The sequence below is a fragment of the Mycteria americana genome, chromosome 6 (genome assembly GCF_035582795.1).
Source record: "Mycteria americana isolate JAX WOST 10 ecotype Jacksonville Zoo and Gardens chromosome 6, USCA_MyAme_1.0, whole genome shotgun sequence".
Taxonomy (NCBI): Eukaryota; Metazoa; Chordata; class Aves; order Ciconiiformes; family Ciconiidae; genus Mycteria; species Mycteria americana.
In genome coordinates, this window is record NC_134370.1 from 62,981,197 (window position 1) to 62,994,349 (window position 13,153).

Consider the following 13,153-nt stretch of genomic DNA (forward strand, 5'->3'; position numbering starts at 1 on the left):
CATTTCAGCATCTGTGCCTCTCAATTGTCTTGAATATAGTCTGTAAGTCCTGCATACACAAAGGCCATCCGTTCTCCCGTGCTGTACCACACCTGGCACAATAAGGTTTCAGTCCAGGGCTAGCCCCAAGGACTGTAGATGGTACACGGTCTAGCATATTGTTAGTATATGAAATTATGTTGCCTGCTTGTGTCTGGTGCCAAAGGTAAAAGCATCCTTAACTATTCCTGCTTTAGTTCCATTGGTACAGGCCTGTGATTTTCTTCCAGAGTTTTAAAATCCTGATCAGTGTATCTGCATGACAGCAGACCTGGGCATGTTGTGGCGTTGGTCAGAGAGCAAGAATGCTGTTTTACAAAAAAGCTGGAGATTTCGAAATTGGCTTTTTTTGCTTTCCTATGACAAAACACACCTTTCCAAAAGTGTTTTTAAAGTCAAAGGTGCTTACATTCAAGTGTTTAGCACATTCACTCATCATGTGACTGACCCACTCCAAGTCCTTGCTTTCATAAATCGAAACATTAGCTTAGCTTTTCCTTTGTACCTTCATTGGAAAGGCATACTCACTTGGGCAGAAAAACTTGTTCACTGCATGTCTCTTCTGGATGGCTCCAATCCTCAAATAAAATATTCCAACTTACTTTCTTTCAGTTGCTCTATTAAGACCTTCTGCCATGAGGTTTAAAAATTGCTGTCAACAGCTAACATCTAACCAGGTGATCATCTACAGTGTGCCAAAGGCTTCTTTATATAACCAACCTTCCCCACCACAACTCCCACCCGCTAGTTTTCTGTTCTGTGTCATCATTATCATGGAACAAAAGTGCTTAAGGGCAGGAATTATCTCTTCATGTCACCACAGCCAAACCCCCTAATCACGTGTTGTATGTGCTACTGGAGTGTAAATAATACTAGTAATAGCAGCACCAACAATCCAATTTTCTCTCTGACACTGCCTCCAGTTTCGCCATTAAAGCTGTGTACGTGCATGCACCTTATGAATTCCCACGTAGCCTGTACTTGGCAATTTTGCTTTAAAATTTCAACCTAGAAAAGCATATTCATATTCAGAAATTTGCTAGTTCAGCGTAAATGCTCAATTTATAATAAAATTATTATAATAAAAAAGTATAAGCTCAGGATGATTACACTGTAATGTCAGCATAACTGCAGTCACTGTGCTCTAAACCTGAACCAGGAAAGACAACAATAATTTTCACCAACTCTGATATTTGAGGTTCCTTTTAGTTTATGCTTGCAGCATGGACATTATGAGGAGTCCTACTCACTTATCACCACATACCCCTGAAAGGGCTATGAGAATTCTGCAACGAGAAACATTGTTCATATCACAGAACCCCTTTGGATACTTGTAGCCTAATACCTTGTTGAGATAATGATATATATTTGCTTAACATCCAAAAAGATCTTAAGACAATTTAAACTTCCACACTCCCTCGAAGTTCTCAACCTGTGTTGTACATGTGTGAAGAGTAGAGATAAAAAAATCAGTTTATGCCTTGTTACTGACTCAAGAAAAAAAGTCAGCCTACATATAAGTAGTTAGTCATTTAGGCTCTCAAATCAAAGCTAACCCACAATGTGATGCTAACCAGAATCTTCTTATCACTTGCTGTTGATTACAGAAACTTGATTACCCTAATCTTGTTAATCAAGGCCACTGAAGGTCTAAATCTTTGACTTTCGCAATGAAAAATAACCACCTCAAATATAACATGGCAGATATAATATTTACCATTGGACTGTACACCATCAGTTAGGACTTTGACGGAATGCAAGGAGCTATAATGTGTCCAGATGGATCTACCAGGCATGTTGGAGGAGCTGGAATTTGACAAGAACACTTCAATTGCTGTCCACAGCTGGGAAAGAGTGATCTTGTACTTCCCCCCCCCCAAGTCCGAGACCTCAAAATAAATAAATCATTTCAGTTTGGAACATCAACCAAAACAAAATCAAATTTCTCTTTAAACTGGTTATTTGAACACAGTTTCTTGCTGTTGGAGATATTTGACATTGAAATTTGTCCTTTATTCAGATTATTAAAGAAACATTTGAAGTAAAAAGTGGTGTCAGCTCTCCTCCCTCCTCTGTGTAAATCTGTAATTTTAAAAAGTGTTGTAATTGGCTATTCCCCATATTTAGATTTCTTTTTCCAAAGTGAGAAAGGCAAGAAAATCAACATATTCACAAAACAGGTTGTCATTGCCACTGCTGACACTACCGCAAGCCGCCAGCATCTTTTTTAATGCTTCATTTGGCTACTTACAGAATTGCTCCAAGTCGTCTCTTTTTTTAGAGTCTGGCATGGCAGTGATTGTGAGCAATGGGCATGGATTTCCTCCTAGCGTCTGGCAGAGTGTCTGCTGCCTCCAGTAAACCTTCTTGGGGTTCCTATTTTGTTCCAGGATATCAAGATGGGACTGAGAAAGAAGCAAGGAAACAGATTTATAAATTAGTTCATGGTGTATAAAATCTGATTTTATCCCACTAGCTGTGTGTTATTATTGGTACTAATTTCATCTCTTGCTAAGTTCCCAGCTTCTCTCTTCTGCCAGTTAATATCATCACCTTTTACATCCCATAAATACGCACAAGCCATTCAGGATACATCCCAGTTCACTGAAGGTGCAGAGGACTATTACTCTTGTATCATTTTACCTGAACACTTCCTAGGTGCTTTTCTTATTAGTGTAAAGGAATTTCTATGCATACATGAAGTCCAAAAGAGAACTGCCTACTGCTTATATTTTAATAGGGACTGTGTAGAAACGTGAGAAAACTCACTGGTTTTGAGTGTTTATAGAACTGACTGGATAGCTGTCAAGCACATGCCAGTTAAACTCAGGAACAACTCCACACCAGAGGCAGCCAAAAAGTTTACATAGAAACAACATTTTGTACAATCAGTAGTAGGAAATGTGAAAAGCATCTTTCTAAGAAGTTATTTAAAAAGGAGATTTTACCCCCCCCCCCCCCCCAAGTTTATGGCAGTTTTAAACAATTCTTAAGTCCAACAGATTCTTGATAAATTTGAGAAAAAGAATTGGCAGCTTAAAAAAAAAAAAGACTTTTTGGAACAAATTCTAATCGCCTCATTAGACACATAGCCACTTGCCACCCACACACCAGCTGACATGCAGTTCTCTCTGTTTACTCTGTAATCGCAAGTGGCAAGATTAGTGTAAGTAATCCTATCGCAGGGTGTTGCTAAGTTTTGTGGAACACCAGTTGTCTCTCAATTGGTAGAAATAGGTATATTACAGTATGCACACTTGTTCTAACAGTACTTTAACTAAATGACACCAATTCACTGAACAACCCTTACATGGTAACTTTTTGTCTTTACGAGTCAGGGCTAAATTTTAACCAATGTTTATGGGACAAGACATTCCTGTTCCTCAAACCTTGGAGCTCGCTGTCTTTCGGACTGCTTTCCCAGTATCCATTTGAATGCAAACACAGAACTGAAATTTACAGTCATCTATGTCATAAAACAATTAACATGCTACTCTATAAAGTAAATTCAATTATTAGACACATCTAATGATCTCATATAGATACAGAGAACTCAATATAATCATTTACTTATGTTCCTGGTACCCAGTGAAACTTAATTGGGTATAGCTGCCACAGAGATTTCAGCTAGATACACTGTGATGTAAATATAGATAAATTGCTATTCATAAAATAAATGTAATTACTAATGGACAAAAAGTAATGAACTGCAGAGTGCATCCAGTTCAAATAGGATTCTGCAATGTATATTCCTGTAAATATGCCTGTAACTATTAAATATATATGATATTTAAAAACATTTTCAAATTACTAACTCCATATACAAGTTTATCTTCTTCCCCAAAGCACTATGTATTTAATTGAGCCCTTGGGTTCGTAATCACTTTTAATTTATTACTGATATGTAAACCCAACATATTTCACCAGTGGACAAATGCTTTAAAATGAAATCTACTGGTGCACAAACCTGATTTAGTTTATTTACTGTGGAAATTACAGTAACATGGAAATGTGTAAATTGCATCACTCAACATTTTAAATTAGTTCAAGCAAAGAAGCCTTTTAGAATTATTAGACGCAACAGTTTTGCTTTGGCTGAAGACCTGGACGTGACAATCTATCAATCTTTTCCATCCAGAATTCCCATTTACCAAACTTTACGGTCCTTACTGAGTCTGAGTTCATTTAAACTTTTCCTGGGGCAAAATTCCCTTTAACTTCAATGAGCATTTTATTTGAAAAGGCAGTGAAACACTTCAAGACTTGGCCCTGCAAGTCTAGGAATAACATCTTTTTCATCTCTATTCTATTCATTCAGGAGCAGGTGAGATATTCAGGGATTCCCAGAGCATACAGACTCTCCAAGTCTCTCTTGCTTTTGTGTCAGCAGAAGATAGAAATCAATAACAGTAAAATAATGATGAGGCACTGCATTTCAGTAATAAAGTATGGTGGTGAATAAGTCCACACAATTCTTCAGTATTGCATTTGTCTTTTCCCCTGCAGACTGTAGTATATACATGCCTTCATGTTTATATGAAGGCTATAGATGAAACCCCACTACTGGAGCATACTCTCTTCCTCATTGATTTTGAGGTGTAACTGGTACCCATAAGCCTAATGAGAAGTGAGCTGGCAGGCATATTTTGGACTGTGAAGGCTTGACTGGCCCTCTCCCAGATATCGGAAGCAGTTTCTTTGAACATCTATAATGGGATGCAAAGCAGTTGACAAGAGACTGTTGTTTGAGCAGGAATTAATCTAAGCCTAACTATGCTGGCGTGCCAAGCAGCATGGCTAGTAAGTGGGAGAGAACATTGTCTGCCTTGAAAGCATAGTCTTTCATATCTGGTAATGGCAAACTGATACCACTGTAAAAAATAGAGTATGCCAAAACTTCATCAACCCACACCAGCATTTATTGCCCAGAAAAAGCACTGACAATGGAAACTGGGGGGGAGAAGGAAGGGGAACTGATCTACTGGAACTGTGTCTCCTTTTTCAGTAACACCTTTCTCATCTTTAACAACAAAGCAAAGCTACTCCCAGAACCATTAATTTCCTTTCTTTTATCCTACCTTCCTTTCAGACCTTGGGCTCTCCTACATCAATCATAGAGAAAGCACAATGGATGCATTTCCCAGAAAATTCCCTTATCATCCACCCCTAGCCAGAAAAGACTGTAGAAAACAAATCCTTCCCCAGGAAGCAAACTTGGTACAACTCGATAATACAATTTAAGCCTTAGACTTGTATTCTTGTAGTTTTTGTACTGACAGCACTGGTGGGAGCGTCACAAATGCCTACTGACACTCCAACTGGCACCAGGCAAACAGCTGACAAAGCATTCGCATGAGGGCCAGCACTGTGGTATTGCTGGGTGCAGCTCTGAAAGCCAAGCTGTTACCTTCTGTCAGGAGAAGGAGCAGGCAGCTTTCACTTCTGACTTGTCATTACCTTTAGCCCCTTGCTTCTCACTCCAAGCAAATGGAGACACCTTTGGTTTGCATTATCTTCTGACTGGTATAAGGACTAATGGTTTGTACCTCAGCTTATCCCATACAGAAATTTCTCTACACTATCTCAAAATAGATACCCATACAGGCAGCTCATACCCAAGGCAGCTCCAAAGTATCAGGCCCATTAGCTTATCAAGGTGGACATATCAGTATTACCATCATTGTGGAGTAAGTGTAGGGGTAATGGTAGGCCAGGTAGCAGACATCATCTTTGTGAGGGAACTTGATGCTGAAGGTAAGCGTGTAGTAGCATTTTCCTCTCATGCCTCCTCCTGCAGCTGCTCTGCATCGGTAGTGGTTTCTGGAGAAGGAGGGAAGTAGAGGGTTATCGCTTCCAGATGCACATTTAGAGCAGCCATGAAAGAACTAAGCATTCAGAGAAGCATCTACTCTGAATGAGTTTTCATCTCATGCTGTTACATGAGCTCCAAACTCAACCAGTCATTGTACCAAGACTGGGAAAGCCCCATACAAGTACAATCAATCCAATCCCAGCAAAAAACAGGTATGAAAATATAACACAGTGCTAAACAACATCCAGCAATGCACCTACAGGCTATATGAAAGAAGGAAGGTTAGAGAAACCATGGCTCCACTAGACAGAGATGCAAACGGGATCATGATGGTAAGTACCACTGACCAAGGTGGCACACCAGATTCAAGGGTGCCTTGGGATTCACACAGTACGCAAAGACCAGCAGGGAGTTAAGGGGCAGAACTGTGTGTGGCAGTACTGGGCACAGCCAGTCGCAGCTAGTCACATGCTGCTGATGGATGGGAGCACTCTCATAGGAAAATAAGTTTGTTTCATTTTGTGAAGGTGAAAATAAGAAGCCAGCTAATACTAGTTCATCTAGCACCGTCCAGACATATTTAAACTAATGCATTCAGCTAGCACTGCTGTATTGCTTCCGACATCCAAATTATCTTGCTCAGAGATGCAGGTACTTATTCACAGCCCTGAACAATACCACGTGAAAATATTCTGTGAAAGCCTGGAGATTTAGAAAATACAAATACCCTACCTAGCCAACCATTCAGTTCCACCACAGGAAGAAAAAGGATATTCCAGGAATAAACAAAAAAAAAAAAAAAAGGAAGGAAATACATAAAAATATTTCAAATATCATCAATATCGTCAAAGGCTCTTTCCTGACTAGCAAGAGGAAGACAGTGGGTTTGAGTAGAGACTACACACAGAGAGGAGAAGCAACCTCATACAGATTTGCAGGTTGCCAGCCACCCAAAAAATCCTCTCTTTTGGATCGCTTCTTTTCAAAGACTTGAGCCTCTCCCTGTCAGGGAGCAGCAAGGACCAGTTGCTCCCTAAAAAGATGGGGAGCTGAGCTTGATATGGAAGCCAGCAGAGCAGGGGCCTTGCCAGCCAGGGTCCCCTCCCACAGTACCTGAGCAGGTCATGCCTAGGCTGGGGGGGCAGACAGGTTCAACCATGCATCCAGATCAGACAAGTTTGTGGTGATGAGGCAGGTCTGGGTCAAGCCAGGAGGTCTGTCCATGGGTCAGGATCCGGATCACCAGAGTTCATAGCAAAGCACAGACACCAGCGACTGAGCTGGAGCCGCGCTACAACAGAGCTCAGATGGGGACTGAGTGGCCAGGACAGAGCTTAAAGAGAGGTCCTGGGCCCATGGGCAGAGGGTGTGGGTGGGAGCCCTGGGTGAGGCTGGTCAGAGTCATCAAGGTCTACTACTGCACTCGGGCCCTGGACACTCCCTTCAGAAAATCTTTAAGTGAGCTTCTGAATCTAGTCCCAGGACCAGATCCCTTGGAGGAGACGTACTCCAATAAAGAAATGACTTTAGGCTGAGTAAGAAAGTTTTCTTTCAACAGAGATGAATAGACAATTCATGCACTTTAGGGAGAAGCCTCACAGCAAATCGCATCCATAAATACATTTTAAACAATATTTTTCCCACATTGCACCAATTATGCTGTTGCCGAACCTTCTGATTCTGAAGGACTGTGAGGTTTCTTTGACAAATGTTATCATCAATGTTGCATTAAAATGCAAAATAGAAGAGGCAACCAAAAGATGCAATTTCAGCTCCTGAAATTTACAATACTAGTTTATTTTGCTGCTGTTCATTTTTATTCAAAGGGGTGGAGAGAAAAGATAATTATTCTTGTCAAATTCTCCAAAATAATCAGCTCTTTTTCATAAAGAAGACACAATACAATGCTGCTGGGTTTTCACCTGAATTTAATAGTTAGGAACATGTGGGGTGAGTGATACTGACTGGATCAATAGATAGTACAGGAACACTGAGTCACAGTAGCAAACTGAAAAGCCTGTGATTTTATTCTCAGCTGAACCCTTCACCCCAACATTTCTTTTGCAAATAAACCACCTTAATACTGAACAAAGAGACTCAGAGGAAAAAAAAATGCAATGAAACCACAAATACAGAAACATCTACTTAATTACTATATATGTATTTCAGTAGATCCAGGATTTGAGTCTTTTTTTTTTTTTTTTAAGTCAGGACAATGACATTTAATCTAGTTCCTGTTAATTTCCACAGTGAGGGAAAATTGAGAACCATTTCTTGTATAGTGCATAAGGAAAGTACTCATCTCCATAGCCTCTATTATATTCAGTGTCACTTGGATGGTTAGATGACTTTATTCATAAAGAACTGTCACAAAGTGCTGAAATCTTCTGAGTCCTCCCCTCCAAATTCACATTTGTAGTCAGAGGTGTGGGAGGAAGCAGGTCTTTGTGGGCAGATACTGCATAAATATCTTGCATACACATTGGGGAAAGTATCCCTACCTGTCCCTAAGGCTCCAGTAAAGGCTTCTCCCTCTATCATCTGTAATTGTGCAGCCAAAAATACCTCTCCTGTCTAAAATGCCACTTAACCCAGAGGTTTTGCACCACCAGACCTTGATGCTACGCTGGTAGTCAATGGTCCTTACTCCTGACAGCGCTCAGATTGCATGATCCTGAGGGTACTGAGGCACAGCGCTCTCACTGAACTGTTTAGCAGCACATTTCGTTCTTGTTTTGAACACCTCTGCAGTTCCAGCAAATTGCCCGCCCAGAACAGATATTCCAGACTTTTGAATCACTTCTTGACACCTGCTTCAATCTACAGCAAACTATCTGATAGTAACAGGAAGTTCACAAGTGGCTTTGTGAGGCTTCGGTATTATTCACTTGTGCATTAAAAAGAAAAACCACCTGTGTGTAAGCAGTGTAAATGATCATGTATTCCTGCTGCATATAATCTGGTCTCCTCACAATCCATCATACAATGCAGTAGCTCCGAATCTTTTAAAAAGAAACCTAAAAAAAAAAAAAACCCTCAACACATTTTTCTTCTTTGCTTCCCTCTCCTCCTACTGGTGTCACCCCAAGATGGCTCTATTGCCTCCTTGTTCCTCCACCGGGCTGATAGTTTTTCTTCCTCACCCCTTTTTCATCACAACACTCTACCATACCAGCATGAAGCCCAAATTAACAAGCAAGGAAGAGGGAAGGAAAAAAGACCCTAGCAACATCTGGTCCTCACTGCATTATTTGTGTTCTTTTTCAAAAAAAATGTTCAAAGTCTCACATGCTCTCTAGAAACTAATATGCTGATGATTGGAAAGAAAATAAGAGACCTTAGTGTGGGGTTTTTTAATCAGCACGCAAGCTGTATCTACTGTGCCTTTCAGTCGCTTTGTATAGTTAAATCATTTTGCTTGCTGTTCTTCAGAACTAATGTACAGGTAGTATATTTCTAGCATAGCTGTGATAGAAAGTTAATTAATAATAATTATAATACTACTTATCACTTACTCTGCACAATAATTTTTTGAACTTAAAAGACCTTTGCAAGCATTATCTAATTAAAACTCGCTTTCCATTTATCTCTTCCCATTCTTTGTGTGGCAGATAAGTGACTCTAATTTTCCATCCTTTATAGATGGGGAAACAGATACAGACAGGTGAAGCCACTGGGCAAAAGATACAGGCAGGTCGGTAAAAGAGCTGGATTGTAACTCGGGAATTCAAGAGCACTAAGTGACAGAAGAACAACATCTCTTGGTCATCTCATCCTTAGACTTCCTGTCTGCAGCATTTAGTATGGTACAAAGCACTGGCAGGTGATGGAATATGGCATTGTATCAGCTTAGACTAAAGTAGCAGAAGAAAATACCAATATCCCAGATTTCTAGGCCATTTCAAAACAGAGTCCAAATGGAAACTAAACTATTTATCACTTCTAATCTGCTGATGCATTCCCTCTGTCCAAAATCCTTCTACCACCTGGAGTCTGGTGTCCTCATTTTACATACCCTGACCTTCTTACGTCTCTGAGTGTGGCTACTAAGTACAATATGCTTTAGTAACATCTTGGTTCATACCATAAAAAAGCAGCATTTAACAATTCATGGGGCATGGCTGTTATTTTGGAGTCTGCCACACTGGAAACTGGAAAGTGTACAACACATCTTCCCTTTCAAGGGCCAAATCCATGTTAAGGCATCCTTATTGTCAAGATTGCAGGCAGAATTCCAATCGAAGCAGAATATTCCCACAGCCATCTTGCTATTAAGGCCTTCAGTTGTCTTGTAAGGGTCAGGTGCTCTCAGACTGAGACTGGTGTCTCAGCCCTCTCTTGTAGATATCATTAGAACTGAGAGGTGGCCTGCTATTGCTACGATGATGATTTCTTCGAATGTAATTATAAAGATGCTGAAGAGAAAAGAGAAGACCTAGTTCTGACACTGCTGTGATCACCAAACAGCCAAGTCTTTAGTGGTGATGTGAGAACAAAACACTCCATGTACCTCACTATCATCTGTGAGCTGACTATTGTCTGGAAAAGCTGGAGGTTAGATAATATGCTTAGAATGAGCCATGAAACCAAAGGCACAAGCACATTGTCACCAATTCAGCATGCTGCCATTGTTCTGCAAATAATTTGCTGGAAAGGAATATTATTCAGCACATAAAAGCTGCCAATACAGCAAGTGAATTAGATGATCTTATAGTAACTGCAACTCTGTTTATCATGGGTGTATCCTGTCACTTCACGAGGAGGCAACAAAACAGAGCAGAAGTGTCACTCAGCTTCCTTTTGACAAGAGCACCGCTAATATTCTCTGTAACATAAAAACTCTCGTGAGACATATGGAAAAGGTACGCGATGACAGAGCTGTGCCACAACATTCATCTTTGTGAGTGAACTATCCCATCTTCAGTGAAGATGAATATCACCAAAGATCAGCCAATGTGCATCACCCAGACATCTTGCGAATGTGCCTTTCCTCCCACTGTCCTTCAGCTCAGAGGTTGCTCTCAATGAGAGCCCCGCTGCAAAAGCAATTAATGGCATCTTTGAGTTCCTCCTTATTTTTGTAAGTATATAACTTTTCCCGTATTTATGAATAACCCCTGGTAGAAGTAATTAGATGAGGTTCCCTTCAAAATGTGCCAGCCCCACCCCAGGATACCTGTGACCAGAGTGAACGGAAACGAAGCGAGCTCTTTCCCTAAAACACAAGCAGCATGATATCACTATAGCAATCCCATCTCCTCCTACTCTGAGCAACCCCAAACATGCTTTCTTCACATTCCCTCCCACATACAACTTCTCATGACTGGGAATCTCTTCTATAATCACTGAAACAAAAAGATTAGAGTTTCAGTAGAGGTGAAAGTGCATATATGTGTGTGATGTGCATTCTTGTATGTACAAAAACATGTGTAAACCTGGAATAAACACTAAATGAGACAGACAAGTAGTTATCCTAGATGAATATGTTGACATATAATTCAAAGTACAGTTAGAAAACACAGAATATTCCAAATCAATAAAACTCCATTCTCTCACATATTCTGAACAAGAATCTGATTACAAGCTTAATTGTACAATCATGGCTTAATCTCAGAAGTCAGCTGCTGTTTAATCACTGCACAATAACTGCCTCGTTAATGACATGAGAAGCCACTGCTATGGTAATGGGCACGTAAAGTTTGCCCAACCAGAAGCCCATACTCACAGAAGCCAGAGGTTACAGGCACGCAGAGGGAAGCCACAGTATGTTAGCTCTTGAGGTAGAAAAGGTTAGGTGAATAAAAGTTAGGAAAGAGTACTTGGAACAAAATAAAATAGCTACTCAAATTGCTACAGACAGATGCCAGATTGAGAGAGGACAATCTGAGCCTTCGGCTTGGCACTGCCCCACCCTCCCAAAAGAAAAAAAAAAAAAGGAAGGAAAGAAAAAAGAAAAGAGATTACAACAGATATTTAGGATTACTTGGAATTTTTTTGTATTAACACAAGTTCGAGGCTCTGCTACTTCTGGAAGGCAGCCCACTGTCATTGTTTGGGTTTATTGTCTCATCAAATCCACTTGTGAACATAGCCACCTCTGAACCTAACAGCAAAATTGTGAACTACAACACAAATACAATTTCTTACAAAGAGAAAGCCCATTATTTCACATCAGTTTCTAAAATCAGCCTCAGCATGTGAGTTCATGAAGAAAGGAGTACCATCGAGAACATCAGAGAAGTTCAGCTCTGTCCTGAGAGCACTACTTACCATGCCAGACAATTATCATTGTTAATTGTGTTAACACCTTTTGTTTTCTTATATTTCCCTGCCTGTCTACAGTCATTGGGTAGCCCAAGTCCTATGCTTCAACTGCAAGGTATTAGGGGTGAGGACCAGATTTTTGGTTTGTTTATACGGTGCCTAATGCAGTACGCACAGAGTCTTGAGACACCGAGGCATTTTGGTGATGCAAAGTTGTGAATAGGAATCATGATAGAAAAAAATAATTAGAAGAACAAAAAAAAAAAAAAAAAAAAAGGAAAACCTGTGACTCAGGCATTCTCAGCCCCAGCTTTCAGGTCATGACAGGTAAGGCCTGGTTAAAATAGCTAATGAACACCAAATGCTGCAGTATTTGATTACAAAGCATGTGAACTTCACCCATAATGCTCTACTGCTTCATCCTCAACATATAACCTCTTTGTTGCAGTGCAGGGCTCCTCTTCCTGCATCATTGCCAGACATCCCACTCACAGGCACTCAACCAAATGCATTTACTCACACCTGTAATTTTCCTACTTTTCTATTCTGTCCCCCAGCCTTCAGCTCTGCACAGATTTTCCAAGCCAAAACATACCAGTTATCCTAGTCCTGAAAACCCTTTCAATCATTATCTTTAAAATAATTAATGTGTTGTAGATAACATTTTAGAAGCCTTGAGAAAGTAAAGCAGGGTTCATTCAACCTACTGAAACCCCAAGCTCTGCACTTATCTCTTTTGATTGTAATAACCAGAATGAATCAGGGATCAGTTTTCTGCATGAAAATGAGATACCTAGGTGAGAATGTTTCTCACATGAGTCAAGCTCCAGCTCAGATATAAGTTAAAGATGAGACTGATCTAGTGTTTTTCTTCTGAGGCACTGACACACTGCAGAAACAGCCTGAAACAGGGAACTTGCATAAATATCAGCCCTGAGCTTGTCAGAAATCCTTTACACCACTGTTGCCCAGCCCCAGTAGAAAGATAAAAGTTCCTGTATGACAGTGAGTAAGGCTAATCCCTACTGTTTCTGCTAT

At 40.3% G+C, this 13,153-nt stretch overlaps 1 protein-coding gene across 1 annotated transcript in view; it reads right to left on the reverse strand.

Moving 5' to 3' along the window:
• AGBL1 (AGBL carboxypeptidase 1) overlaps window positions 1-13,153 on the reverse strand; it is a 278,153-nt gene that overhangs the window by 200,805 nt on the left and 64,195 nt on the right. The window contains exons 16-17 of the mRNA XM_075506626.1: window positions 5,715-5,859; window positions 2,291-2,444 (exon numbers count right to left, since the gene is read on the reverse strand). Coding sequence (XP_075362741.1) covers window positions 2,291-2,444; window positions 5,715-5,859 — 299 coding nt within the window. The remainder of the gene's footprint in view (window positions 1-2,290; window positions 2,445-5,714; window positions 5,860-13,153) is intronic.